The following is a 27,990-nucleotide window of genomic DNA, read 5'->3' as shown; positions in this document are numbered from 1 at the left end:
CCTTAGTTACCTAGACATGAAGAGAAAGGTAAATTTGAACTGCAGTTCTTAACAGGAAATTCTTAACCATCTAGTCAACAGCTGCCATCCTAAGAGCAAAGTGGGGAACCCATAAGCCTCAATCTGTACCCATGGAAACTGAGTATTCTGAAGATGTATGGGATAGATGGGATACAAGAACTAGTCCTAAATCCTGTCAAACTACTACTTCTTCCTCTTCACTCCCAACAAAAACCACAAAGAAATGAAGAAAATCTGCCACCTTAACTAAACATCAACTTACTGTTGAATGAAATACTGAAAAATACACTCTTCAGAATCTATCAGACAGAGACTTGTCAGCAGGGATCCACAAATGTATGACCTCCAGATTGATTACTGCATCTCATAGTATTCAAGACTGAAAAATATATGCTGTGAAAAGAACTCCCACTGCTACAAAAGCAGCTGCTATCTGCTTAGCAACACGAGCCACTGTGAATGCATCATTCTGCCACACTGGTCTCTGCACAAGCTCCCTCACAATTTCAGAGTCCAGGTAGAGGTTATTGCCATGGTCCTCAAAACCCTCTGTGGGACTGGCCTTAGATACTTGAGAGACTTCCATCCCCTCTGCAATGGTGACCTTTTCTGACAGCTCTGTTCCCTTGGAACAATGAAGCTGTCAGGCAAGGGAAGAAGCTCAGCAATGCAGAAGAACTAACTTTACAGAAGCTAAATCTTGGGGATAGTGCTACCATTCAGAAGAAAGGGAAATTTATGAATCTCACCAACTGAAATCCTCAACCCTTCCTCAAGTAAGTTTCTTCCCCACCAAAATGAACCCTGCAAAATGGGTGGATGGATTGGATACCAGTTTTGATAGCTTCTGGTACCAGTTTGGTACCGGATTGCCAGATGTAAACACAAAATAGACACACACAGTGAGACATGTAATACTTTCATAATTGTGGTTCCTAGAGTAGCAAAAAAGCACAGAAAACTGCCTACCTACTCTGTCTCAAATGTATTCTCTATTGAAGCCAATGAAAACTATTGAAAAGTGAGTTTCAAGTCATTCTTCCCAATTTCTTGCTCATTGAATTAGCATTATTGGTGAGTACAATTCAAGTTCTTTCCCTAGAAAGACAATGGTCCTTACCACCAGTAAAGATACTTCCCTCTCCTTCTCCCATAAAGTACTTTTACTTTTACTTTGGGGAATTCAAGAGTGATAGGAAATTCAAAGCAGCTCACTTAGAAGCGCTGTTTTAAAGAGTGCAGTGTTTCAGATGGACAGAAGAGTATCCTCTTAAATATTTTTTTTAAAAGGAAAGGAACATTCAGTCTCAGAAATTTAACTCACTTTAACTAGTCTTTTCAGCATCAGAAAGAAAAATAGCACAGGCTGTCATAAACAGTTATTAGGATCAGAAGAAATGAGACTTAATTTTTAACACTCTTTTCATACCATCACAATGTCACACCTCAGTCCTGGGACTTTATCCTTAACTGAGACATGGGTGCTACTGAACAAAAATGCTGCACAGAGTTCAAAACTGTGTCAGCTGGTGGAAGCAACTGGACTGAGCAAAAACCTTAGGGTAATAAGATGACCTGACATGCATGCAAATGTATATAATTCACTCAAGGGATTACATTTCTGACATCATACACTACAAAAACACTGCCTAAATGCTTTATGGACAGCAGCAAGAACAAAATCAACACTGCTCTCTGAAGTAATTCAATATATTATATAAAATAGACTGTGAACTCTTCAACATTTGAAGTTCGAAAAATTTTTAAAATACAATGAATAATTCAATTTTTCTCTCAAGTGACCTCATGTAATGATGCTGGGGGCTAGATCAAATTTCATAAGTGAACTGAAACCACAGGAACAGCTACTAGTGCTACAGCACAAGGAGTAGGAGCACTCTGAAAACTTTCAAAGCGCTCCTGAAAATTTACTGGTTTATGGACTTGATCTGTACACTACCTTTTACACTAATACTGCTGTAAGGGTTGTGGGCTGATCATTCTCACATTGTCAAACTAGTTTTGATAAGGCTGCAGTTAAATTGTTATAAAAGTGTGTGTGGAATCAGACTTTTCTTTTCAAAATATCTTGGCTTTAATGTCATCAGTAACAAAATGTTTTTTCTGACTTTTTCAGCACTAATGCTGATAGGACACTTTGCACAGAGGTTCACAAGTTATAGCTGCATGGATGGCACATTTAGTGCTTCTATAATGTTGACGTGTTTTGCTGCCTGATAATGTTCATTAATGAACTGTCCACAAGTTAATGCAGTGAAGTGAGTGCATTTTTCTGTGCTACTACTGAGTTTTAGAATTTACTTTTTATTTAAATACAAGCTATTCAATCTACTACTCTTCTGAAAATGAACTGATAATTTGCTGCAATTGCACACCTTATTCTGAAATGCATTAAGTTTTTAGCAATTAATTTTATTTAATGAATCAAAATTTCTAATGCAAGTCCGAATTTTCTCTGACAAGTCTGCCCTACATTACCATGTTGCAGTGAATGTATGTCACCAGCATCTGTGCTTCACTACTGAGAGCAGGTGTAAAAATGTAGTTTAACTGCAGAGAAAGGACCACATTCACCACGGCCCACCTCATGCAACTCTGTACAGATAAAAGTTACAGCTAGGGTTAATTCAGCCTATTCTATTCTATTCTATTCTCCTGCAACTTCCTTTAAGAGTATTATAAAATTATAGCCATTAGAACTGGCTAGCAGATTGCTGTGGTCATGGCCCTGCTGTATTCCTGTAAATCTCCTAATTTTAGTTTCTTTTGTATAGTCTGGTGGAGTACTGATTAAAATCTCAGTAAAAGGGATTCAACCTTCTACAAAGCATTGACCCATTTGACAGAGAGGTCTCTCCAGGGCTGAAGAGGTGCATGTTGTTACCAGAAAATATGCATCAGGACTGTACAGCAAGGATGGTCCTTGGTGCCAGTGAAAGCTGTAAACTCTCTATCTAACTATCCCCTCTGAGCCTCAAAACAGACTAGATCATTGCAACAAGAAAACAGCAAGCATGGGCAGTGTGCACTGTTACTCCACTGCCCATGATACAAGAGAAGACTGAAGCAATTGTGTTAATGCTAAAAAAATTCAATCAGCACTGATGTTTATTATTGCAGCATAGCCTTAGTGTTGTACAGTTTGCAAAACCCCACACAAACAGCCAGTGAAAGACAGTCAGTACCTTTTTTATATCACACAGGTGAAAAACGAAACACAGAAGATGGAGGTACAATAAATGAATAGTTCAATTAAGTCATCTTTAATTAAGTGGTCAGAATTTTAATTTCATGTGAAAGAGCTGAAGTGTAATGTGTGTTGAGAGGCTGTTCAGTGTAAAAATACTGGGTGAGATTCAGAATGAACAGAAGGAAATATGAGGAGTTTAAGATATTGTGTGGTGCACAGAAAGGATTACAGCAGGAAGAGGAACAGGCAGAACCAGAAATAAAAGATATTTGGGAACCACTCAGAATGTCCCAGAATACTGACACACAGAAATAAGAATAGAAAAAGACAATCTTTTTTTAGCATCTACAGTTTGAAATGAATGACAAGCAATGAGTTTTTTAAAAAAAAGAAACTTAAGAGGAAAAAGCTGATTTCTGAGGTAACAATTACAGACAGCATCATTCAATGGTTATATTTCAGAGCTTTTAATACCAACCCCACATTACAGCTAAATTCTCAGTACCTTCCTTATTATCCCTTCTTTTCAAATAACTGGATTTTTAAAATACTTCTTAGTAATTCATATTTCATTTTTGCAATATAATGGTTTATTCCAGTGGGTGCTAAACAGTCTACAACAACCCGACAGGGCAGCACCATGTAATGTTAGAGTGGCTTGGAGGGCTCACTACACCATATTTTCAGCTCTAAATTTCTATGCATTTCCAAAGGAGAAAGAAGGAAGGTATAGAGTTGATCAGACAAGAACCTCACAGAGAAATAATCAGCCAGTGTTGGCATCTGTTCTGAAATCATTCCCAAGTATCTGGCTTTGAGCACCGTGTGGCTGAATCAGGCCCTTCATCCTACCTCAACTCATTTAATAATCCTTCATCTACCAACTAGCATAAGATAACCTTGCAAAATACTAAATCAATAAAAACAGTAGGTTAGCAAAGCATGAGCAAACTTAGGGGATGCTACAGGCCCAGTCTGGCTTTGGTCATACCAATGAGAATATACATGGAAATCACCACAGGACAGGGAATTCAGGGGAAATCAATGACCCAAAGATTTCTGTGGCCACAGATCAGCTTAGTCATAAATGTTTGCCTTCAACTGCCTTATAAATATTAAGGCTGTTTTATATCAGTAACAACAGAACACAAAAAAGGCTGCCTTTCAGGAGCACGTACACGCATACAAATTATTTTATCTATTAATGCCTGATATCCATTGGAACGAGTCTTGAAATTTAGATAAATAACATTTCTTCTTAACAATTTTCCTAAGTTTAAGGCAAAATTTAAAGTTCTGGAGGATACACTGACATGCTTGTTCTCATTACTGTCCATACAATCCTTGATTTCACACTGCTGTTGCATGTGGATTCTTGCTGGTTTATTTGCATTATGGTTTAATATATTCACTGTTGCATGAACCTCCGACTTTATGTGAAGTTCTTCTAATGTTTTATCAGGAAAGTCTTAACACTCCAGAAGTATTCCTTTACCTTCCATAATTCCCAAGGGTTGTTTAACAGTAAACAATTACAAAATTTAACTCTGCTGGTTTGTGGGACAACTTCTGGTGTTTCTATATCCCCTATATAAGAGTCCTGGGTATTCCCAGGACACAAAACCTCAATACCTTGAATGTAAATATCTAAATCTGAGTCACCTTATGATTCCTTTTATACCAGTGGAGAGAAATAAGTGGTTTTACAATGTGATTGATTTGCATAATTTTAAATGTCAAATATACTCTAACGACTTAGCAGGCCTTTTTCTCTTCATTGATTACTAAGACAACCCAGAAAATCAGCTCAGAATAAAATATCAAAATCTGTAGCTGTGCAAATGTAAGTACCAATTCTGAGACCAAACCACTATTTGGTCACACAAATCCTACCTTCATTCTTGGGGTCAAGTGTTGACCCAAGTAAAGCACAGTGTGAAGTCATACAGGTATAAAGCCTGTTCCTTATCTGCCATGGATATTCTGGAGGTCTATGAGATATAAAAGGAAGTGTATGCAAAATATGTCTGCTGTCTCAAAATTATGGTCCTGCCTATATACAACGTGTAAGTGCTGCAACTTGAGCTGTGCCTTGCACTAGTGATCACCTTTGCAAGTGATACGCCAGTGTAACCACAGCTACATGTTTGTCCTCATTCTGATAATGCTCCTGACAGGGCTCTGTCCTTTATTAAGTAGATTATGTTGTCTAATAACTCTGCTTAGGTTGTTTCTTTACAATAAAATTGGGGTATTGGGTGGTAAAACAAATTTTGTGCCATCATGCGATGAGCCAAAACATTTAAACAAGGAACCTCTTCAAGTTAAGAGAAAGGGAATACATGCCTTGATTCTCTGCAACCACACATTAGTAGGAACTTCATCCCTTTGGCACACTTCTACAAGCTATATACAATTTATAAAAGAAATACAAATCAGAAGAGAAGGCCGGCCAGAAATGAGCCCAGAAAAATCCGTCATAGAAAATCCATGTACTCTGGGTTCACACACAGCTGAAGCCAGGGGAAAGGAAAGCACAGTCCAGGGCATTCACCACTTGGAAGTATCTCCAGTGCACACAAATTCCACCACAATTCTCCATAGAAGAAATTATTCAGCATCTTTGCAGAGGCAGATACCTTTTGAAATGCTGCCATCAATTGGGATAGAGAAAATAATTTCCCTTAAAGATTTGAGGAGAGCAGGGATGGGATGAATACAAAACTGAGAGCAGGATCTTGTCTCAGCTCCATCACCAATTCCCTTTTTTCTTGTCCCTTTTCCTTTGTTTCAGCTCTCTATTGTAAAACAGGGGCATATTAGCATATGTATCTCCATGAGTTGCTATAAAGATCAATCCCTAGTGTCTGCAAAATGCAAAACCTTTTTTATTGCTGCTAGTGTAGGAGGCAGTGATTTCTTTTGTGATTTGGAGAAGCATAGTACTGTAAGAAATTACAAAAATAGCTTTTAAATGGATGTTTTAAAAGTACTTAGAAAAGTTTAAGTGAAACTCAACAATCTCTCTATCCATTAAAAGAAGTACTACAAGTTCCCACTTGAAATAATGTAAAATAACAATAGAGACCAAGAAGAGATTAGCCTCATCTTGCCAAGTGCTTTCTATTAAATGAAGTCTTATAATGAATTTTAATTCAAATCCCTTGAAACTTTTTAATATCTCAGTTTTTAAGCAACCATTGTGTATTTTAAGTCTGATAGAATCAGTAGAATTGCACTGAAGTTGGACTTGGGTTTTGACAGCAAAGAGCTTTTGGAAGCCAACCTGATTTTTTTCTGTAGAAAGTTGGTTTGAACATGCTGAATTTTCATTCTTTTTTTGAGCACAATCACAAATATGGATATCAAAAAAATCACCTTCTGGCTAGAATATCATAAGTCTAAGTTTGACAGTTTCTATGAACTCTCCATACATGCAAGATAGAGTTGGTGATTTCACTTCCAATTCAGGATTCCTTGATAAATTCAATTCAGGGTTCACAGCAAGGTTGTTAAAAGAAGACTTCTCACACCATATTACAATTCCTCTACTATGCAGTATACTGCACAGGAAAATTAACTCTGTGCTGTATTTGCTCAAGCACTTGTTTAATTGCTCTGATTATATATTACGGGTTGAGTTGACCTGTGATAACATGGAATACAATTTTTTAGGACTGTATCTGTTGTGAGAATGATCTTTCATTTATAGGCATAATGCAAGACAAAATGAGTACTATTCTGGTCACTTGAGTGTTTAGGGCATTACTTTCTAAACATATTCTAAAAACATTTTCTCTACAAAACAACATCAAAGTTTCTCAGCTGAACGCCCACCCATCAAAATTATGCAATTTAAGACCAGCAACAGCATCTTCCTTAATTTACCAGTTTTCACCCTCCTCTTCCTTGTAGAGAAGAATGGACTATGCACAACATTCTCAACATTATTTTAGGCACGAGTGCCGTGATACATTTTTTCATAATAAAACATCCTTCTTTTCTTTCTTCCCTTTACGCAGTGTCTAATAGTTCATCCCACAGATCCTGAAAGAATTCAGAATTAAAGAAATGTATTGCTGTGTACCACTGCCATCTGCTGCTAATCTCTCCCTGTGGATACAGAAGGTCTTACCTCACCATATATTTAATCCAGTAAAGATGTCTAGCTGAATGTGCATGGTTGGTCCTATAGTCCTTTCCTAACACTTTTTAAACCATCTCTCTCCATTTTATCATAGAGGTTCTGATTGCACATCTTAGCCGATATATTGAGGTGATTTTTCCAATTTCAGTTTTAGAACAAAAATCATTTTCTTCCCCCAGTCAGTGAAAACAGTGTGTGCTGCAATCTCATCCAGAACCAGACTGTTCCAGAGAGGAAGTGTCCATCTTAGACACTCCAACAGTTTACACATTTGCCATCTGTCCTCAAAGATCTTCAGTAAGAACATGTTATTTCTAGAGTCCCACTTCTCCATCACATCTGACACCCACTCATTCACACCATTCCTAAGGAATACATCATGTCAGAATGCAGAATTGCTGCATAGTTACTTAACTTATATGCTATTCTGACTTCAGTTTCTAAATACTTGTAATCAGGATATATCAAGATTTGATGCTTAAATATCATCAAGAAGCAAATAACATTCTACATGAAAAAAAGCAAAGAGAGTATGACAATGAGGAAGAGAAAATAGAGGACCTCCAATCTCATTTATAGCTGTATGGCTGCTTGAAGCTACAATACAAATCAATCAGAAAAGATGTGAGTTGCAGGAGGACGTATCTTCTCCTTAAGCTTGTCTTGGGTTCTACAATATTTGGAGAACAGAATTTCTCTTATTAATATTCGATATGACCCTTCCTGTATTTTTAGATGGGATCCAGACTGCCAGAAAAGTGTGTACAAGGTCATAAAAATATTTATATGAGTTCATAAGCATAGATATTCTAAGAAAAAAAAAAAAGATAGTTAGGAAAATGTAACACTTACTTGAAAGAACTCCTATTGTGTTTGCTTGTCATTGAAAGATGTCAGTAGCTGCTTTGGAGAAACACTAGGAGATATTTTGGGGCCCAGGTTTGCCTATCTTACTCTTGAGCTCTGAGGCAGAGCTGGCTGTGGCCTTCTTCAAAAGACATCCAGAGGCTTTTACTGCTAGGTATACTAAGCATATGTTTTAGAGCCCAGAATATGGTTATCAACAAAGGCAACTGCTGTAACAATGAGTTGAAGAAACTCCTTGGTTGGGAAACAGACAGGGGTGAAGTAACACCTCTGGCAATGCCTGGTCAGAACTGAAATACAAAGTAACAGGGGAATACAAAAAAAAAGATCAAGCTTGAAAAGGCAGATAATTATAATCTAGAGCATATGAACAGATGGCAACACCAATCAATTAATAAATAATAGTGCAATCTGACTTGATGGGATGATTAGATGAACTCAGATGACACCAGACACACTGCACCTTATATAACTAAGTGGCAGTCATGAAGCAGAGCAGGATATGAGCACATTCATGCCCCAGAAAGTGGAGAAAACAAAATTAGCAGGTCTCATATGATCGGATATATTTGGACTGCCATTGTGCTGATGAATTTACTTGCAGTTTTAACCTGGAGATAGAGACACTAGCTACAGAATGTTTCTGCAACTGGACTGGCTCCTAAGAACAGGAATGAAAACCAAAACAAGATACACAGGTGAACAAAAGGGGCGACTGGATTTTGTATGCCTGTCTGAATGGAAAGAAACATATTGCTACTAATAATGTTATTACTCACTTTTCTGTGCAACCATGGCAAGTGAGTTTAAGAACAGGTCTCATCCATTTTGCTTCTTCCAGATCATGTTTCATAGTTCAATTTCATTTTCACTACTCAAGAACATCCGAGTTGTTAGCTGTACAGCACTTCAGATGCTGCTGCAAATTCAATTACAGTTTTATTTTGTCATTTGATATGCCAGTGGAACAGAAACAATCAAGAAGACTGACATGGATCTTAATCCAAATTGTCATGCCCAATCCTTGACAGAGGCATGAGTTAAAAAAGGTGCCAGTCATTCAAGATTCTTGACTCTTCAAACTACCTTGTAATGCGCATCAAAATGAATTCTTCACTGCTTGAAAATAAGCCTATACACTATTCCTTGCTAAACATAATTTCCTGGATAGAAGAATTACTTAACAAGAATCATGTAAATTTAAGTGTGAACATTTTTGGCTATTATTTTAGTCTAAAAGTTGAATAGAAAATACTGGAAATTTATAATTTTTAATGGTGATGTTATGTTTTCTTTCAACACAGATTTTATATTAGTGTCCTTCCATGTACTAAAGTAACCTTCATTTTTTTAGTCAATTATTATTTTCTTTTCTATGTATTTTCACTGCAACAATTTAATGTGTCTGCTATTTTCAGCAATGTGACAGTATTTGCAGCATCAATGTTGTCTTTGTCTGAACATGCCCTAGCAACACATATACTTTTCAAGATTAAATAAAATAAAGAGGTAAATTAATCTAGTTTCTGCGGAGTGGTAATGAACCCTTCATTACTCTAGGATGTTGATATAGATAGTTACATCTCAGCAAAAGAGGACAAGAACAATATTCTTTCTCAATGGACACAAGGAAAGCCCTTCAAAATCATTGAATAGCTTGCTATCCTACTCTACAAGTAAATGTTGTTTGTCATGATCACAGAGGCAACAGTAAAAGGAAATATCTCGAAACACTTTTAAAACTCTTGCCAAGAGATTGAAAGCCATTAAAAATGTTTTAATGGCAATAAGTAAACATCTATACTTATCACAAAAATTAATAAAGAATAAATGGCACAAAGCATATTCTGCCAGGTACCAGGTATCTACCAGACAAAAACATCAAGTGATGAGTTTATTAACATGTAATACATGGGCTTCGTTACTTCACCCTACACTGTACAGCGTATTAGATCATTATGCTTGTATTTTATAAGGAAACACCAGAACAGCATTTACAAAGTCAAAATGAAGTGCCAAGTGAGAATATATTTGGGGAAATTGAGTACTTCCATCCTAAACTACAGCAAATAGATTGTGTCCATGGTCTGTACAGCAGGGAATGGGAGCAAAAAAAAAAAAAAAAAAGGTGTTTCCCAGCAAGACCAAGAAGGGCTCAGATTCAAACAATTACTTGAGTAGACTCATGTCCCTGTGCTCACATTATGGTTCAACAATTCCATCTATTTATGAAAATGCAAAAATCTTCTTAAGAGCCCCCCTGTTCAGCCAAAGAAATCCATAGACTACATAAGATTTCAGGAAAGAGAGGTTATGTATCTACAGTTGATGTTTTCTGAAACACAGAATCCAGGCCCACACTCAGAACATAGGTCTTACCACAAGCAGTGACATTTCCATATTTGAGATAACACAACAGTGTTCAGGCTCTGCCGAACATTCTGCTCTGCTATATGCAAGAACATACAAAACAAAATACTCACAGCTTAATTTTTTTTCACCCGCAGAATTATGCCCATGCCATTAGACAAAGAGGTGTTGAGGAAAAAGGACCGAGAAAAGTAATGATGAGGAAAGATGAAAATGAGGAAATAAGCTCACTGTCTTTCACTGATAAGGCAGATGAAGATGGCTCCATACTCTTCCACACATTCACAGCTCCTGAGCTGTGACTTTATCTTTCCTACAAACAGCACTTTCAGGGCCAGCCAACATCGTTAGAATGCCTCTTTAATGGCAGAGAGAATATCTGAGGCTGCATAAGGAGTGCTAAGTGGCTGGCTCTGTAAACAACAGCTGTGGAGATATTTCAGAACAGAATTACTGAATGAGGTCAACAAAACTCATGGATAAAGGAGATGTGTTTGAAATAGGCAAAGCTGAATTTTCTAATAGGCTTTTGAAAAATTCCTCATCACAGGCTTCTATGGAAACTCAACACTCAGAGCTTTAGGGAAGGTCTTTATGTTGATAAATAACTGATTAAAAGACAGGGAACAGAAGGTAAGTAGGTTAGCCAGACAGCTCTAGCAATGGAGGGAGGTCATTAGCAGAGTTCCATAGGGATTTTTTCAGGGGATGCAGTTATTCATCATATTCCTAAGCAACCTGGGAAAATGGATGAGCAGTGAGGTGAGAAAGCTTTATAATGATATTAACTTATGCACAGTGAAAAGGATGATGGCTTGCTGGATGTGAAGAATTAGGATAGGTGCTTATGGAAGAAAGTCCCTTGGGGATAAAATGGCAGATGAAATTCTTCATAGTGGAATGAAAAGTGGTGCAAAAAGAGCAAAACAATTCTAAGATCAAGAGTCACTATATACACAAAATTGCAGGCATTTCAGGAGAGCATTAGAGGACCCTGCCACATACTATTGGCTTATTCTTACTCTTCTGGATGGTTTGCTTCTGCTTATAGTCACAGTTTGAGGTAGGATACTAGTCTGGATGGATTTTTGGTCTGCCCAGGTGGAAGAACTGAGCTTTTTTACAGATATAGTCTGAGATCTAATATGGTGCATGTGGCAGAAAAACATTCTGGTTTAGGACTCTACAGATTTATTATGTCCTTGAATGGCAGTAACCATTACCTTAAACCTGTCAACTACTGATATTAATAGCATTAAGAATCCTGAGGAAGGCTTCAGCCCTTTAGAGTATTCTTTATAAACCAGCCACAGGCCCTCTACTGGTTACACTGGGACGGCCCAGATAAGACATGTTAATCATACAAAATGGGAAAATACAGAAAGTTTCTTCACCGAAGACAAAAATGTTTAACAAAGGAATGTGAATGAAAAAAAATGACAGACAAAATCTATTTCTTTTACAACTAGCAAAGAACACAAACTGCTGTGAGGTTTTCCCCTGGAAATATAAGGCTGAAAAACTGGAGCTATTACAGCTAATGCTGAAAATTTCAGAGAAGAGAAAATCTTTCTTGCTCAAAGATAGTCTTTATGAAGGGGCGGAGCATCCCACCAAAAGTTATATTTCAGAATATAATGAAGTGACTCTTTTCCCTAGAAGACTTCACAAAAGCCCAGGCAACTTGTACATATGGGAGTCATCCAGTTCCACTAATGAGGAAAGGGAGGTTTAGATTCACTACTCAGTACAGACCTTTTGAAATCCCAATACTATTTCCTGACAAGAAGTCTTAGGCAGAAGGTCTCTTCCTCCATATCTGTCCATCCATCCAAGTGGATATGATGTGTCTTGGTCAGTACTGGATAAGCAGAACATTAGTGATCTCTCACTCTGCCATCCAGACTCTGCTGGAAGTACTACTTCCTAACTTCCTACTAATTCATCTGCTAAGATGATGAAAGAGGAATAGTCCCAGAAGTCTTCATCTTCCCACACAAGGGAAAAGTCAAACTGAAATCAAGCAAAGGTGTCAAAAAGAACAGTCAGGAATTGCTACAATGATTCAGTTCACACTCATTGTGTCAAATACTCTGCTAAAGCACTGTGATGAAAAAATTCCTGGCTTCTCTTTTTGAAAAGAATATGTTGGTACATGTGCGGTAAACACTAGTTTGATGAATAATATACTAAACCACTCCTAGAGTTTATCATTGTTTCTGATAGCAGGACCAGGCAGTCTCTGCTGCTCAGCGATCCCTCAAGTATTCCCAGTCCTCTCTAGCAACTAACATGGGAAAAGAGAACCTCAACTAAATTACCACTGAGAAAGAAGGTAAACAGGAATAGGATCTCTTGTCAGGAGGATCAGCTTGGTATATTCATAGAGATCAGTACCAAAAACTGGCTGAAGACAACTGCCTCAGCTTCCGATTATCGTAGCAAGCAATATCTAAGAAAGATACAACAAATTTCTAAACTTCCACTGTTTAGACTCTTACACATGCATGTAGAGTTTGCAGGCAGAAATACGTCTTTAATGCAAATGGCCATGGCAGTTGGTAAGGAAAACCTTCCACATGGTACGAGTATAGTTCACAGGTCAGGGCCGACATTTGTAGAGTCCAAAAAGCCATCATCAAAAGGGAACATTTTGACAGTCTGAAAGCAAACACTACTCTTTGTGTCATGCTTCAGTGCCACCCACTCCTGTAGCTATCCTCTGACCATGTCTCACCCCACATGCTCAGGACTGTGTCCCTCACAAAAACTCAGCTGCAGCAGGTTGCTCATCTTCACAGAGAGGCCACCCCAATAATCAGACACTGCCCTCGAATCAGCTCCTCCCTCAGCCTGCTTGCACTCTCCCAGAAGGGAGCCATAATTGCTAGTTTATAAGGTTGCTTGGGTGGAATACAGCTTTTCTTACAAGGTGTCCTACTGTGCAAAAATCTGTGGTGTCTGCCTCAAAAGCATTCTCCCTGAGGACAGTGCACTTTTTATGGGAGCAGGAGCGCATGTCAAAGCAGGTACAAGATGGCAAGATATACTTCCATGGCTTCAAAGAGGGAGAAGTGCAGAGAGACAGTCAGTGTACTGAACCCATTCCTTCTTCACACACTTCAAAATATCTAACACTTACTACAGATTTCAGCAAAGGTGTTTATTAGTAGCAGACGCTCCTGTCCACAGGTACAAAGGGCTCTATGAACACATAGCGTGACCCCATTGTCATTACACACAACGGAAATAATTTTGTTGATTTTATTAGAAATTGCATCAGATCCTGTCACCAAACTAGTCAGTGAGCTAAGAATTGTTGAGGAGAAACTCCTACTTCTGCCTTCAAAGCGTGATCCAAAATATATTTTCCTATTTAAATCACTTCCTTGATTCAATAAGCTACTTCTCACTATCCTGGGATAATAGTATTATTTATTGGTTACTCATTTTTAAAATGGAATCCGATCTGTTTTATTTATGCTTATTCCCAAAGTTTCCAATTAAATACGGAATAAGATCCTAATTCCGGTGTGGTTCAAATAGTGAAGTGAAGGCTACATCTTCACTTTTATCTTCTGCTTTGGAGTTTATGGATGCATGGTTTCTTTAAAAAACACTTCTTAAACAATAGAGAAGATAAACACTGATGTGAATGGGAAGATGTGCAAAGGTTTCTTTACAGATTTGTTTTTTCTTTTCTGTTTCAAAACAGGATAGGGAAACTTCACAAAATATAATACCACAGAAGACTCATATAACTTTGACATCAATTCCATGCTTGGCTTTATAAGCAGAAGGTCAAGAAAATTTAAATATAAATAACACAGTAATTTCTGTTCATATAGAATAAGATGGATTGTATAAATTAGATCCCGTGGAAGATGTTTTTCACCAGTGTACATGCCCATGCACCAGCATACACCTCCAATCTCATCTTTTACTAATTCAGGTAGAGACCTGAAATTGTAGATTTGTTTGACATTCCCAGGCTTAGATGTCCTTGAACACTGTCAATTCCCTTGCCTGGTTGATATACTTTGCCGAGAGATTTGCTTCTACAATGAAGCAATATCACTATTCCCTTTCACTCTGAAGAGCTAAACATGAATCACTACACCTCTTAATTCTCCTCATGCAATCAAAGCATGTCCTAAAACACATTGACACTCCAATCCCATGTTCTTTACTCTTCCTGAAAGCTAATAGAACCACCAGACTAATTTAAACAGTCTCCTCTAATCAAGCCATCTCTGTAGTCTCTCCCAGTCTCTCTCCCATTCTTCAGTGATAATTCCATCTGTTACAGGAATCTGCCGTGGCACAATCGAATTGTGACTCCACTGCTGAAGAGACCTGAGAGGGCTTTGAGTACCCAGAAAGTGATCAGGATTCTCATGCCTTTTGCATCAACCATTTCCATGCTTGTACAGTGTTACGCATAACAGGGTGTTTTGGGTTTTTTTTTGTTGTTTGTTTTGGGGGGGGTTTTGGGGTTTTTTTTTGTTGTTTTTGTTTTGTTTTGTTTTGTTTGTTTTGTTGGTTTTTTTTTTTTTGAAACAAGAAAAGAGGGAGTGAAAAAAAACCCACATTACCTAATGTAGTACAACTTGTCTTTAATCTACCACTGGAGCCTTAAGTCACATATGTATGATATACATTATGTCTCTGAATTCAGCTTAGCTTATGCATCATCTCTTTGACAGTGGAATAAAGATGTGGAAGCCCATGAGAAAAACTCAAGCTAAAGATCTTCAGAAGTACCCATGAATTTTATTACCAATTTAGAAATCCAGATTAATTGTCAACATTAGTCAAGGCACCAATTCTGTGATATCCTTACTGTAAAGCACATACAAATTATTTTCTCTGTACTTACTTTTCATGGCCACCATAGCACAGAGTACAACTTGTCTTGAACAAACCACAGACACATACATAACAACATCCTGAAAAAATCCTTGATGCTTTTTTTTCCCCCCTTCTGCCTGTTGTTCAGTATGTTCCAGATATGGGGGGTAGAAGACATTGTTAAAATACAGTTGCTAAAAATCTTACCTACACCAATCTTAAAACCTAATCTTCAAAAATAGAAGATTAATAGTGAATAAAAATTCACTTGATATCACTTTGTGTTTAAGAAATGCTTTTTCTGAACAATTAAAATACGCAGATGCTTTATTTCATTCTCAAAAATTAGCTGTCATTTTCTGATTCTCTTTCACTAAGCTGATCTTTGGCTTGCACATATTTCAGAAGAAAGCCTTTGTAACAAGTATAATCCAAGTGAAAATTTTATTTTTCTAAGTCCTAAATTAGATACAAAATTAATCAGATAGTTTCATTACAGGCTACCTTCAAATCCTGGCGTATAACTGGCTTCCTTTCCTTCTCTCATTCTATTGTTCTCTATCACATCTTTCAGTTTAATTTTTCTTCTCTTTCTAATTGTTTTTATTAGACTTATTTATCTTTAGCTGTTTCTCACTGTTTCACAGGATGGTAAATTGGGATGCTACTTCATAGCAAAGAAGGGCCACTGTGCAGAAAACGGCGGCAAAACTCCCACCCACAAAAAAAAAAAAAATGTCCTGACACATTTTAACTGATACTTCTCTGGACTGTCAATTGAATACCTGCCATTATGCATTTGTTAACTTTTTACTTTTCTGGGTTCTAAGACGTGACTTAGAGAAATTGAGTTTTCTCTCTTCTCCTCTCCTCTTTCCCTTGAAAGCAACAAATATATTCCTTTCCTTTTAAAAGGTAATTATGTTTCTTACCATCCATGCTGTGACAAAATCTCCCATCCAAGTCCCAACTGCAGCTACCTTCATAAAATTTTCATTCCTGATGCCCATGAAGTCTGTTATAATGTATGCACTGCGGAAAGAAGGACACAAACGTAAGATGTACACATACAGTCAATGTAGCTACAAAAAACTTCCATTAGTGAAAAAATTTATGATTATCTGTGAAAGATTTCCCATTGCTTTCATAATACCTTTCTGCTAGATCTGAGTCTTGACATAGAACTGAACCCATATGGGTCGATTCCAATTAGAAATGCAATGTGAATCTGATTTTGAAGTCCATGCCTTTTCTGAAGGTGCTAAAATAACAGTTGGCAAAGGCTTTAGGATTTTGTAAAGCTTCTAGAAGAAGAAAATGTTTTATGCTTTTTCTTTTTCCTTTATACAAATAGAATTACAACATTCTTCAAATCAGTGACTTTGTAAAATCTGCATGAGGAAAAAATAAAAATCTTTAAGGTATCTTTACAAAGATAATTTAAGCTACTTCACTTTTCACTCTATCAGTTATACAACCACATTTTTAACAGAGCAGTGAAAGCAAGTTTTGCAAAATTTCAGTGAGATTTCACTGTTTCTAGATTTACACAACTTATTTTCACAGATATATTTTACTTAAACCCAAAATAAGCATTTCCATTCTGCTTAAATAATCCAACAGGTAGGATTTACAACCTAACTTGGTAATTTGACTTCAAGTTCACCAAGATGGTATAAGGACAATTAAGAAGGTAAACTTACTTGTTCTGGATTAAAACATTTCTGAAAAAAAACATACTTTTTAATATACTGATATCCTTTTCTAAAAGACTTTTATAGTGGTCGATAAGAGGTGACTCTCCTCAAGAGCTAATAATGATGATGGTGAAAATGAATGGCAACTGTATTTTAACTTTACAAGTGATATCTTTGTTTTCAAGACATTGTAAACAGTTTTTATGTAATGTTATGCCTATAGTGTGCATAATTGACAGTTATATGTAAAAGTGTCCTTGAACGTTGTGCTATCCATTATTCAAATCTTACCATTATTACATACCAAATATTGCAATGTCTAGGAGCTATACAGATCATATCTCTGCAACTAGATCAGTGCAAACTGATTCCACTCTCTGGGCTAGTTCTGTTAAAATCTAAACATCTGTTCAAGATAGAAGCACAAATTTGCTAGCACAAATCCATGCACAGCATGGTACAATTTCTTAGAGACAATTTAATATGTCATAAAACAGAAATATTATCACCAGTGAATAGTTTTATGACACATAAAAAATGTCCGACTGTAACTGCCCTTTTTGTTATACCTATACCTTTCAGCTGGTATGTCACTAACAAAAACACCATATGTTTATTTTTTCTGTTGAACTGCACATAAATTCTAGCTCTGATTTTCTGCTAAAAAGAAAAAAAAATATTCCAAACTATTTTTAATAACATTCCATCTAGTTAAAAGATCATCAGTATCCCAAATTCACCATGTTATAAATAGGGATGAAAGAACGGAAGAACAGGAACATCAAGTCAGCCTAAAATCTCCCTGTTTCAATGTTCTGTCTCCAAGAGAGGGCAACAGCAGAAACAAAGGAAGACTAAGAACAGGCAAGCGCACCCCTCCCAGATATATTCTCCTAGATGCTTTAGAACTGGAAAATATTTGGAATTCCTTTTTTCCTGCATCTTGGGCTTGCCATTCTTGTAGCATCTGTGAAGGCAGAAAATCAGCAAGTCTGCATTCCTTAAGAAGGTGTCTAATTCACAAAGAAGGCACAGCAAGAAGTGTAGTTTGTGAAAAACTGCCCTCAAATGCAAAGCATATCTTAGTCTTCTCTGTCAGTGGGAGACACATACAAAACTCTAGGGTTCTCACCTTTTCTTATTTGCACTACACATTCTCGTATGCATGATACATGATTACAGGAGTACAATAAGCAAACACTTGCATAATACCCCCAGAAAATGGGCCACTTGGGGGATGCCTGTAGTCCTGACACACAGAGCAGGCCTGCCACAGCCACCCTGGAAGGCTGCTGGACACAAGGGTTAAGCAAAAAGGCTGAGATTGATCAATTGTCATTGGCCCCTGAATATGGGCATTACCTAGTAGAAATCAACCCAGACATGAGCAATTCTTTTTAACTGAAATTGAAGTTCTCAGTGTAATCATTTGTTTTTATGAACCTTAGAAGTATCAGAAGGCTTATCTCAGAATATCAGAAGGCTTATATAAGGTTGAATGAGCTGGACACAGTACTTAAATACACAGAAAGGCCTTGAAAGCATCACATCTTCCCAGCAGTTCTTTTCGTCATTTCAAACATGAAAGCATCAAAGAAGCCTGTATAAATTGTGCATTCCAGTCTACAAGTAATTAATGCCTGAATTAAATATGCAAATTGAGAAACCTTCAGTTAGTATCAAAATAGCATATTATTACAAAGAAACTCTTAGGAATATAAGCTGCACATGTTTTAAGTGCATTTACTGATTAAAACACAGCTACAACTTTTTATGAACAGGAAGAATATTTTTAGCATTGTCATCTTATTAGAAATAGTAATGAAATACATTACTATTTCATTAACTGTTAGCATTAAACCTTGTGTCTTTTATGCACTCTGCAGTATTATTTTTCTTTCAAAACACAAAGATAAATTGACTATTTTAAAACAGGGGTTGGGGGCTGCTAAAAATGAATTCTAAAAAAAAAATAAATGTAACCCTCCAGTTTTTATTTTCAGGTTTTAGTTTAAACAGAAATAAGAACACTTGACATTTTAAAAAAATACATGTTTTCCTAATGATTCTAGCAGGATATATATTATAACAGTACCAAAAGTAAAATTAATTCTGTTGTGGAAAATCCTCACATTTTTCAAGCTTTAGCTAGTGATTAGATTAGTTTTCTTCAATTGTTTAGTCTTCTTCCTGGCTAGGACGCATGTCTGCACATTGCAGGAGGACTAAGGCCTGCTGGGTTCCAGTTAACTGTCATGGCCAGCCCAGATCTTCTATAGCTTGTCAAAAGGCTTCTGTTGGCTTTGCCATGTGTGTATTCTACAGCAAGGCACAAGCATATTGCATGAGCAGCACAATGTAAGGAAACTGAGTTAAAAAACACAGCAGTTAAAGGCCAGAGTAAAAAAGTTATTCTGAAACAGAATAAAGTGTAAATAATGAAAGGCTGAGGAGCCAATACTTGGGAATATTATAAAAAAGGACAAATTTGTGACTGGGATTTGGGAGCCTTTCACAGTAAGACTGGAAGCTGCACTCCAGGGAACCTCCTCTTAGCACACCAATGTCTAAGGAAGGTAGACCAACATTTTAACAGAATAGGACAAAAAGAGGAATCAACAGACAAATGAGACTTGACAAACACAGTGCTAAAACAGATTGAAAAAAATAAAAATCCTAAGTAACTGTCTACATCCACATTGACACAAAAGGCATGTTAACAACCATGAGACAGCAAAAAGAAATATCAGCCCAGTGTATTAGAAGAGATTCTGGAGTTAGCAGCAGTGTGTGCAGAATGAATAAAGAGGGAGTCAACCACACTAGCTTGGAGATTTTGTTCAAAGGAAGATATCAGAGCATTTTTTCAAAGAAGGGTGACACTGCTAAAATGACAAAGAGTCTGAAAGCAAATGGAAGGTTTTAAATTTTACATTGGATAAAGTTGCACACGTCACTGTGGTGCTATCGACACTGTTCCAAGCACTGGAAAAAATATCATTACTGAGACTTAGTGCTGAGATGGTGTTTTCTTGACCATCACAGGATCTGAGAATGAATAGAGACACTATATAGCTTGAATAGAGACACTTAAATGTAAGGGTAAACCAGGAAGTCAAGCTCTCTGTGGAGCTTCGTCAGACTGGGTCAAGAATTTACTTGCCTTACATTATTTCTTAAGTTATTTCTAGCATGTCAAAAAACCCATGTTCACATATGAAAAGGCATTGCTAAACCTATGTGACTACGTGATTCTCAGTGATGTGACATAACTTGATCTCCAGATGATAATCCAAAGAGCTGTGCATCTCTTGTGAGGCCTGTGACATAACTGACAACCCAGACACATCTGAACTGAACCCTGGGTATCCAGGGACAGAAATGGGAACACAGACATTTTGGGGAGGCTTTAGTTGCCTTTTAAAGCAATTTTAGCAACTTTGATGCATCTTAACTAAGCTTCAGCTCTAGAGTAGTGAAAGCACTGGGCTGGCACACAGCACACAGTGCACGTTCTGCACAGATCCAACAAGAGCTGCACCCACAGAGAGTGGTAACTTAATTTCTTTAAAAAGTAGGGAAAGCCTAAATATCTTTTATGTTGAGTAACAAAAGGTCTGTACATGTTCTGCAGTCCAATGTGCATTTTTCTGAGGTGGTTTTATTTGTCCTTCCCCCTAAATAGCTGATCATCTGTATGGAATTCATCTTCCTTGGTACAGCTGACAAAGTGAAACGCTTTGACACTGGCAAACAAGTGAAAGCATGGGAATCCACATAGGCTGCAAAGAAGTATATGTTTAGATGTGGCACCACAAGCTTCCATTACTCTCAATTTAGAAGAGGCAGAGAGTGTCAGAATAACTGAAAACATACATAAAAGACTGCAGATACAGTTCCTGATCTGTATTTGTCACTCTAAAATGACAGAATGACAAATGTGACACTTGGTAGCACTTCACTTAGCTGAAAAGCTATACTTCTAATGTTAGCAATTGAAGTCAGAGCCATGGGGAACTGGAACGTGCCCAGAGACAGCAAGACCTGCTGTCTTATAAACTGGCACATCATAATGAGGATAGCATAATGCATAGCTACCAGCAAACAGCACAGAGAGAACAACAGCTATTCATCCTGTCCCTAACCATCCCCAGTGCATGCTTTAGACATACAGATGAAACTTATTCTATGACACCAGAACAGAGAGAATTAAGAGGCACTGAACCAGGGATTTTGCTTGACAAGACATCAAACAGGTAACAGCCACAGGCTGTTAATCAGCAGGTTAATCTCCAAGACACAAAAACATGAGAAGCAAAACCAGCTTGGCTATAGCAAGGCGGATCCATGGCACAGTGCAGAACACCTGAGACTGATAGATTCTGTAACTGAGCATCACTGGATAGTAACTTATCTATACTTGCTTTTTTGAAATCAGCTGAATACAGTAGCTGTAATTCTGAAAACCTCTAAACCTCTGCTCATCAGTCTACAGGCCTGAGGGCTGTGTAATTTACTCTGGGGACTTTGCTTGTAGAGCTCCCAAGCCATTAGAAGTTCTGCTGCTAGGATACACAGGAGCCCCTCACTGCCCATGGGAACAGGCCATTTAGTTTCTTGCTTTGTAAGCTTGCCTTTAAGACAAAGCCCATTCAAACATGCAGCAATTTCAACTCTGTCTGTTAATGTAGAAGAGGCATGTGACTAAAATGGTAGGGTACACACGAGATCCAGTCCCTATTCCAAGGGACATTGGACACTTCAAAGTTAAAGAATTGCACCTCACTGTCATTCTCAATATGAAAAGATGGTGACACAAGAGGACAAGAAATACATGTTTCAGGACTCTGTTAGGTGAGGTGAAACTGAAGCTGTGTATTCCATATTTTGTACAAATATCGTCTTTTACAGAGAAGAAAAACATTCCTTTTCCTTCCCTTTTAGAATGGATGCCACTGGTCAGTATGTTTGGTTTAGATCACAACTACAGTCCAAATTAAGGTGCCTAAGCAAATTGGGACAGGATTTTTAATATTTTTGTTCTTAATGTAGCTTTTTCTATTGCTAGTTGTAAGAGTTCCCTGTATGGGTTTTTGTGGATCTTATTCCAACAAACCAATCATAAAGCACTTGATGTTCAATAGAGTCTGGACTTCTCTTTGGAGAACAGGTGGTATTCATACAGGTTAACTTTTGCCAAATGATGCTAGTCTTTCTAGGCTGTCTCCACAATCAATGGATTTGACAGCAGTTCAAAGCAGGATGATAATTTAGATTATTTTCTTCTATGGCACAGTGATATCATATATGAAAAAGGCCAACAGCTTAGGTCTAAAGGAGTTGCAAAACGTAAATCATAGTGACAGGCCTACTGCCAGAGGCTGTGAGAGTCTGCATCTCTACTGGGAAAATCTTAGGGATCTGAAAATCCAAAAGTCTTGAGGACCTTCACTTTGGGAGGAATGCAGCCCCCCAGGTAAACTTTGGTGAGTGCTGGCACATACTTGCAGTGAGTTTAGATGACAGGATTTGCTGCACCTACATTTTTGTGTGTGTCTGTCAAACCCTAAATGACAAATAAAATTGGAGACAATGAATGGACAAGTAGGGAATTGAACCCAGATTTCTTCCCTTGGGTAAGCACCTTTCTCCATCATTATATAAGTGCTCTGATGAAAATTATGTACTAACCCTACAGATTCCACTACAAGGCACTTACAATGGACAGGATAGTCTGGAAAAAAGTGCCTGAAAAAATAATTAAACAAACTGATTTTTCAAATTCATTATGTCCGTGAGATATTTTTACAAATTTTCCAGGATTTTGCTATTCATGTGCAATGTGTATCATAAATATATATATTCTGTTTAGTCAGAAAGAAGAAAAACAAAGGCTGCAGAGTGTATTTAGCATTTTTCTGCTGCAAATATTGGCTACAATACTCAGCCAAGGATAGGTTGCAGGAGCATTTCTAATTCTACTGTGCTAACAGATGAATGTTCACCAATTCACACATAGCACAGTCCTACGTGTCCCCACCACACACTCACACAAGCAGTGCAGCTTATACATAGTTTATACACAGCTTAAGATTTAATTTCAGCTCTGTGGCTGCTGCTTAAGGTGTATTCACTGAAGCAATGACACACAGGGTTGCCTCTTACCTGCCAGTTTGATACTGCAGGAGAGGATTAAGATATTTTCTTACAGCTAAGTGAATTGCTTGCTGAAAATTATTTTAGTGTATAATGAAACGAATTAGAACTGTGACAAGAGAATCATGCCACTTTTTAGCATTTCTTTTAACAGGCTAGTAAAATTTTGCAACTAATCTGCAACACTGAACTATGTGCTGGTACATTAAATTACCTATTTGATTCACTCAATTTGCCTGTATAGTATGATATCAGAACAGTTTTACAGTAAAAAGTGCCAAAATGTGAGATAAAACAGGTGCCCAGGGACACAATTAAGACAAGTGGCCTTGGGCACTTGTTAAGTGTTGTAGATATGCTTATCTTAAAATACAGATAATTGGTTTGCTGTGTGGTGTTTCAGCATATTTCAGAATATGTCAGAAGATTTCAGAATATTTCAGACTATTTCAGATATTTCAGATACTAAAATTTGAAAATAACAGATTTGGAAATAGTATTAACGTATTTGAAAAAGCAACAGAAATTGAAGAATATATCAGGAAATGATTTTATAAAGGTGAAGCTAGATCAGTAATTTAGAAAAAGATATCTGGTGAAACATTTTCTTTTAAATAAATAAATAATGCTTTGTTTTTAAACTCAGTGAGATAATGGTGAGAATGAATTTCAGTAATGCTGCACTGGATGTACTCTTCAGAAACGGCCATGGCTTGCATATGTCCATGCCTGTTTTTGGCATTTTAATATGGCTAAGAAGGGAAGAGGACAGATGTGTAGCAATATTCTCAGAAATGGAAGTTCAAAGACAAAAAAATTATTCACTTAAAAACAATACAGAACTGTTCATGCCATCCACAGAACATAAACAAAATTAAAGAAATATAATATAAAAATAATATAGCTGGAACTCTATCATTCTAACCAAGTGCTTTGATAACTTTAAAACTTCAGTGAATTTCAACAAAAGTTTGTACTTTCTATCTGTTTCAGCTATAGGGATGACAGAGAAGCTTAAATGCATTATTACAAAGAATAAACAAGTAACTGCAGAATTATTGCTATTCAGAAAGGGGAAAGTAGGACAATTTGCAGCTGTTACAAAACACCAGATAGACTTTGCAAACAGCAGACCAACTGGGAAAACAGAAGCAGAAAAATATTTAAGTAAATTTTAGTAAAAAACTCATAAGTATTAGCAGATGATGCAACTTTGCATATTAATCATTCTTTAACCTACTAAACTTAATTGATTTTAAAAATTGGGGGTAAATATTTTAAAATAATGAAATGCCAGAAAAGTTAAAAAAACATGCTGGAAGTTAATGAGTTGAAACAGAAATGTTGACACAGAATCTCTGCTGACAGATACTCAGTGATTATAATTGAAGAGAATTTGAGCTGGATCTGAAAAGAACTGTAAGCCACAGCTTTAAAAAGGATATTGCAATCTGATATAGCTACAAACAAGCCCGAAATAAGAATCTTCTAAACCGCTTTCACTGCAAATGATTTGCTCTAAAACATTATCCAAGTTCTACAACTGGCAGACACATAGCCAGTATTCTGTGGATAAATCAAAATTAATTAGGAAACTGCTGTAGGAGTAGAAGTTATTAATTAAAACTACTTACAGGTGCAAACAGAAAAAATTTTTCCGGTTGGATGGGGCTTTGAGCATGCTGATCTAATGGGTACCATCTCTGCCCATGATGGGGGGGGGGGGGGAGGGGGGTTGGAACTGGATGGTCTCCAATCCAAACCTTTTTATGATCTCATGATTCAGTTATGTATATTTGACTTTAAATCTGTTTACGATGACTAGTGTATATCAATCTTGCTGTAATGTATAAAATCAGGCAGGGATACAGAAACTAGAGTTGTTAAACAAAAATTATTTACCATGCTCACAGGAACCTTTGAGAAGAAATGGAAGGAAAATGAGCTTGACAACTCAGGGCCTGGTCTGAGGATTTGGTTGGCTTCCCTCATAATGTACTATCAGCAGCAGATTGCAGAGCAGATGGAAAAAAACTAGACTTCAAGCAATGTACAAATTATAAAATTGAGGAGATTGTTTCTTTACCATATTACTTGAAAACTGTATATAAAGAACAACTGTGTCTAGGGCCAGTCATTTGACAGGAGCTGGCATGTAATCACAGCAGAATTTCACATGGAAAACACAGCAAAGAAGACAGCCTGTTCTTCCAGTCCTTGGCTGACAAAGCAAACACCTTTGCTGTGACTCTTAACCACCCAATGGTTGATACCAGTCCAACACTTGATATAACTTTGCTCTGTGTTGTACTGACTGTTTTATTTTCTGGTTCCTACAATACTCAGCATTTTAAATAAAATTATCATTGAAATATAGAGGGAAAAGTGACAGATGGTTTTTATTGATTTTACCCTCAAATCAACAGCTCTCTATTGCAGACCGTCCATTTTACAACACAATCTTCTTTGAATGTGTTGAGAATGAGTTATCAGAAGACAAACACTTCAGAACCAAACACTGCCCAAGTTTTTGCTCTGCCACAGTCACTTGTAATACAGCTATAAGACACACAAATGCAGAAAATACACAATTTGTGGTCGGAACTTCATTGAGAAGGATATTCTCCTAATTTTCCCTATAAAGAAGCACATTTTCAAACAAGGGATAGAGAGAGAGAGAGGGAGAGAGAGATATATGCACATGCCTTTTTGACACCCAGTCAGTAAGCTTTGATGCTCTTGGGTACATTTTTAAGCTCAGTTAGTTACAAATACTACTGAGTTTCATCTGAGCTACAGACTTTTTAAACAGTCTCAATTTCAGCTAGTAATTCTAGGATTCCCTGGAAGAGTCCACGTCCTTCCAGAGTCAATGGAGAAAAATAAGCACTTCAAAGACATAACTCATCTGATTTATCTTAAACATCTGCACTAGGTCTGGCTGAGATGGAGTCAATTTTCTTTAGAACCTTCTTTAGAAGTATGGTGCTGTCACTTAGATTTGTGACCTAAAGAATGCTGATAACACACTGATGCTGCCTACGTGTTGGCTTGCCCTGTTAAAATGCAAGAAAACCTCTGAATCAAATGAATCATCTTCTCAGGATTTCAGTTTCGTTAAATGTAAAAATAGTTAGTTAAAGGCAAACTCATCTTTATGGGATTCTTAAACTATGAAATATGACCAAATATAGATTTTTATCTTTAAAGACTGGCACAGTTCAGATCTCTAGAGTGCCAATCTAACATTCCTTGTAGGTCTTCACATATCCCAAACACCAGTGACTTTTGTTAAAATATATAGTCTGGAAAATACCATTCTAACTGAAAAAAATTACATTTAAACATATACATAAGATTGAAAAATACATTTCCAAATCATGCAAAAGATTACATGATAAAACTTTGTCAATAAGAAACCTTTAAAAGAATGAACAAACTTCAATTAGGATTTTATTAAAATACTATGTTAAATTAGAAGTGAAAAGATGAAAGCAAGACAGATATAATTAAATAAACTGTGGAGTAAATATCTTTGTCTGATGCTAAATGTGGAAAACATTTCAAAATTCTACTCTTCAATGATAATTTGATCCAGAAATAGTTTTATACTAACTGAAATTTATCATTCACATATTACTAGGTCAAGCAAATAGGGTTCTTAATAAGGACACCTCGAGATCTTGGATGCACCCAAGCTTCAGGAACACCACCAATGTATTTCACAGTATTTCCTGAGTTTACTTATTGATTATGTGGTAGATTTTGTAACTAAACTGATATTCTACACTGATTGATGGAAGAAGTAGAAGGTTGCTAAATGGCTTGGCAAAGCAATTCTAAACCCTCCTCTCTGCTCAGGAACAACAGTGCAAAAATTCTCCGTGCATTCTGAAACTAGTTGAAGCCATGAGAATGCTTAGAAGCAGATAAGATCAAATTAAATTCTTCAGGTAAAACCAAGCATTTTAAGCCTCATACAATAACATTTGATCTTTTATAGGAGAAGACAGAAATACTAAACAGCTCACTTTCAAGCAGCAATGGTCACACCACCAAGCAGGTACAAGGCAATAAAGTAATGTGAGACCCAATCAATGGAAACTAGTATCTACAAGGAGATCATGATTAAATTATCATATTTCAGGACTTTAAGATCTCATTTGTAATTAACATTTATAGACACTTTGCCTTAAACTCGTATTATTTTTCAAAATAATTTTTTTCTAGCTATATGTCAGATATATTACTAGCTTTGGGTTTTTTTAAAATGTCTTTTTCTCGTGCTCTCATTAATAGAAAATACCTAAATACAGCTTTGAACCAGACATAATACTGCACATCTCCTTTGTTACACACATTGGGTCTGACTGAGATGGACTTTACTTTCATTTTAGCAGCCCATACAGTGCTGTGCTTTGCATTTATGGCTAGAGAGGTGTTGGTAACACCCTGATGTTTTGGCAATTGCCGAGCAGTGCTCGCACAGCATCAGGGCTGTCTCTCCAACCACCACTCAGAGCCAACATGCTGTAGACAGGCAAGAGGTTTGGAGGGGAGACAGCTGGGGCACCTGATCTGAACTGAATCAGAAGATATTCCACACTGTATGCATCATACGCAGTCATAAAAGGGGGGTGGGAATGAGAAGGGAGGGACATTTAGGGTTA

At 37.0% G+C, this 27,990-nt stretch overlaps 1 protein-coding gene across 1 annotated transcript in view; it reads right to left on the bottom strand.

Moving 5' to 3' along the window:
• Positions 1-27,990, bottom strand: part of TMEM117 (transmembrane protein 117) — a 179,581-nt gene that overhangs the window by 88,551 nt on the left and 63,040 nt on the right. Inside the window, exon 4 of the mRNA XM_062491152.1 lies at positions 16,400-16,499. Within this exon, the coding sequence (XP_062347136.1) occupies positions 16,400-16,499 (100 nt within the window). The remainder of the gene's footprint in view (positions 1-16,399; positions 16,500-27,990) is intronic.

The sequence above is a fragment of the Cinclus cinclus genome, chromosome 4 (assembly GCF_963662255.1).
Source record: "Cinclus cinclus chromosome 4, bCinCin1.1, whole genome shotgun sequence".
Taxonomy (NCBI): domain Eukaryota; kingdom Metazoa; phylum Chordata; class Aves; order Passeriformes; family Cinclidae; genus Cinclus; species Cinclus cinclus.
This window is presented reverse-complemented; position numbering and strand designations above follow the sequence as displayed.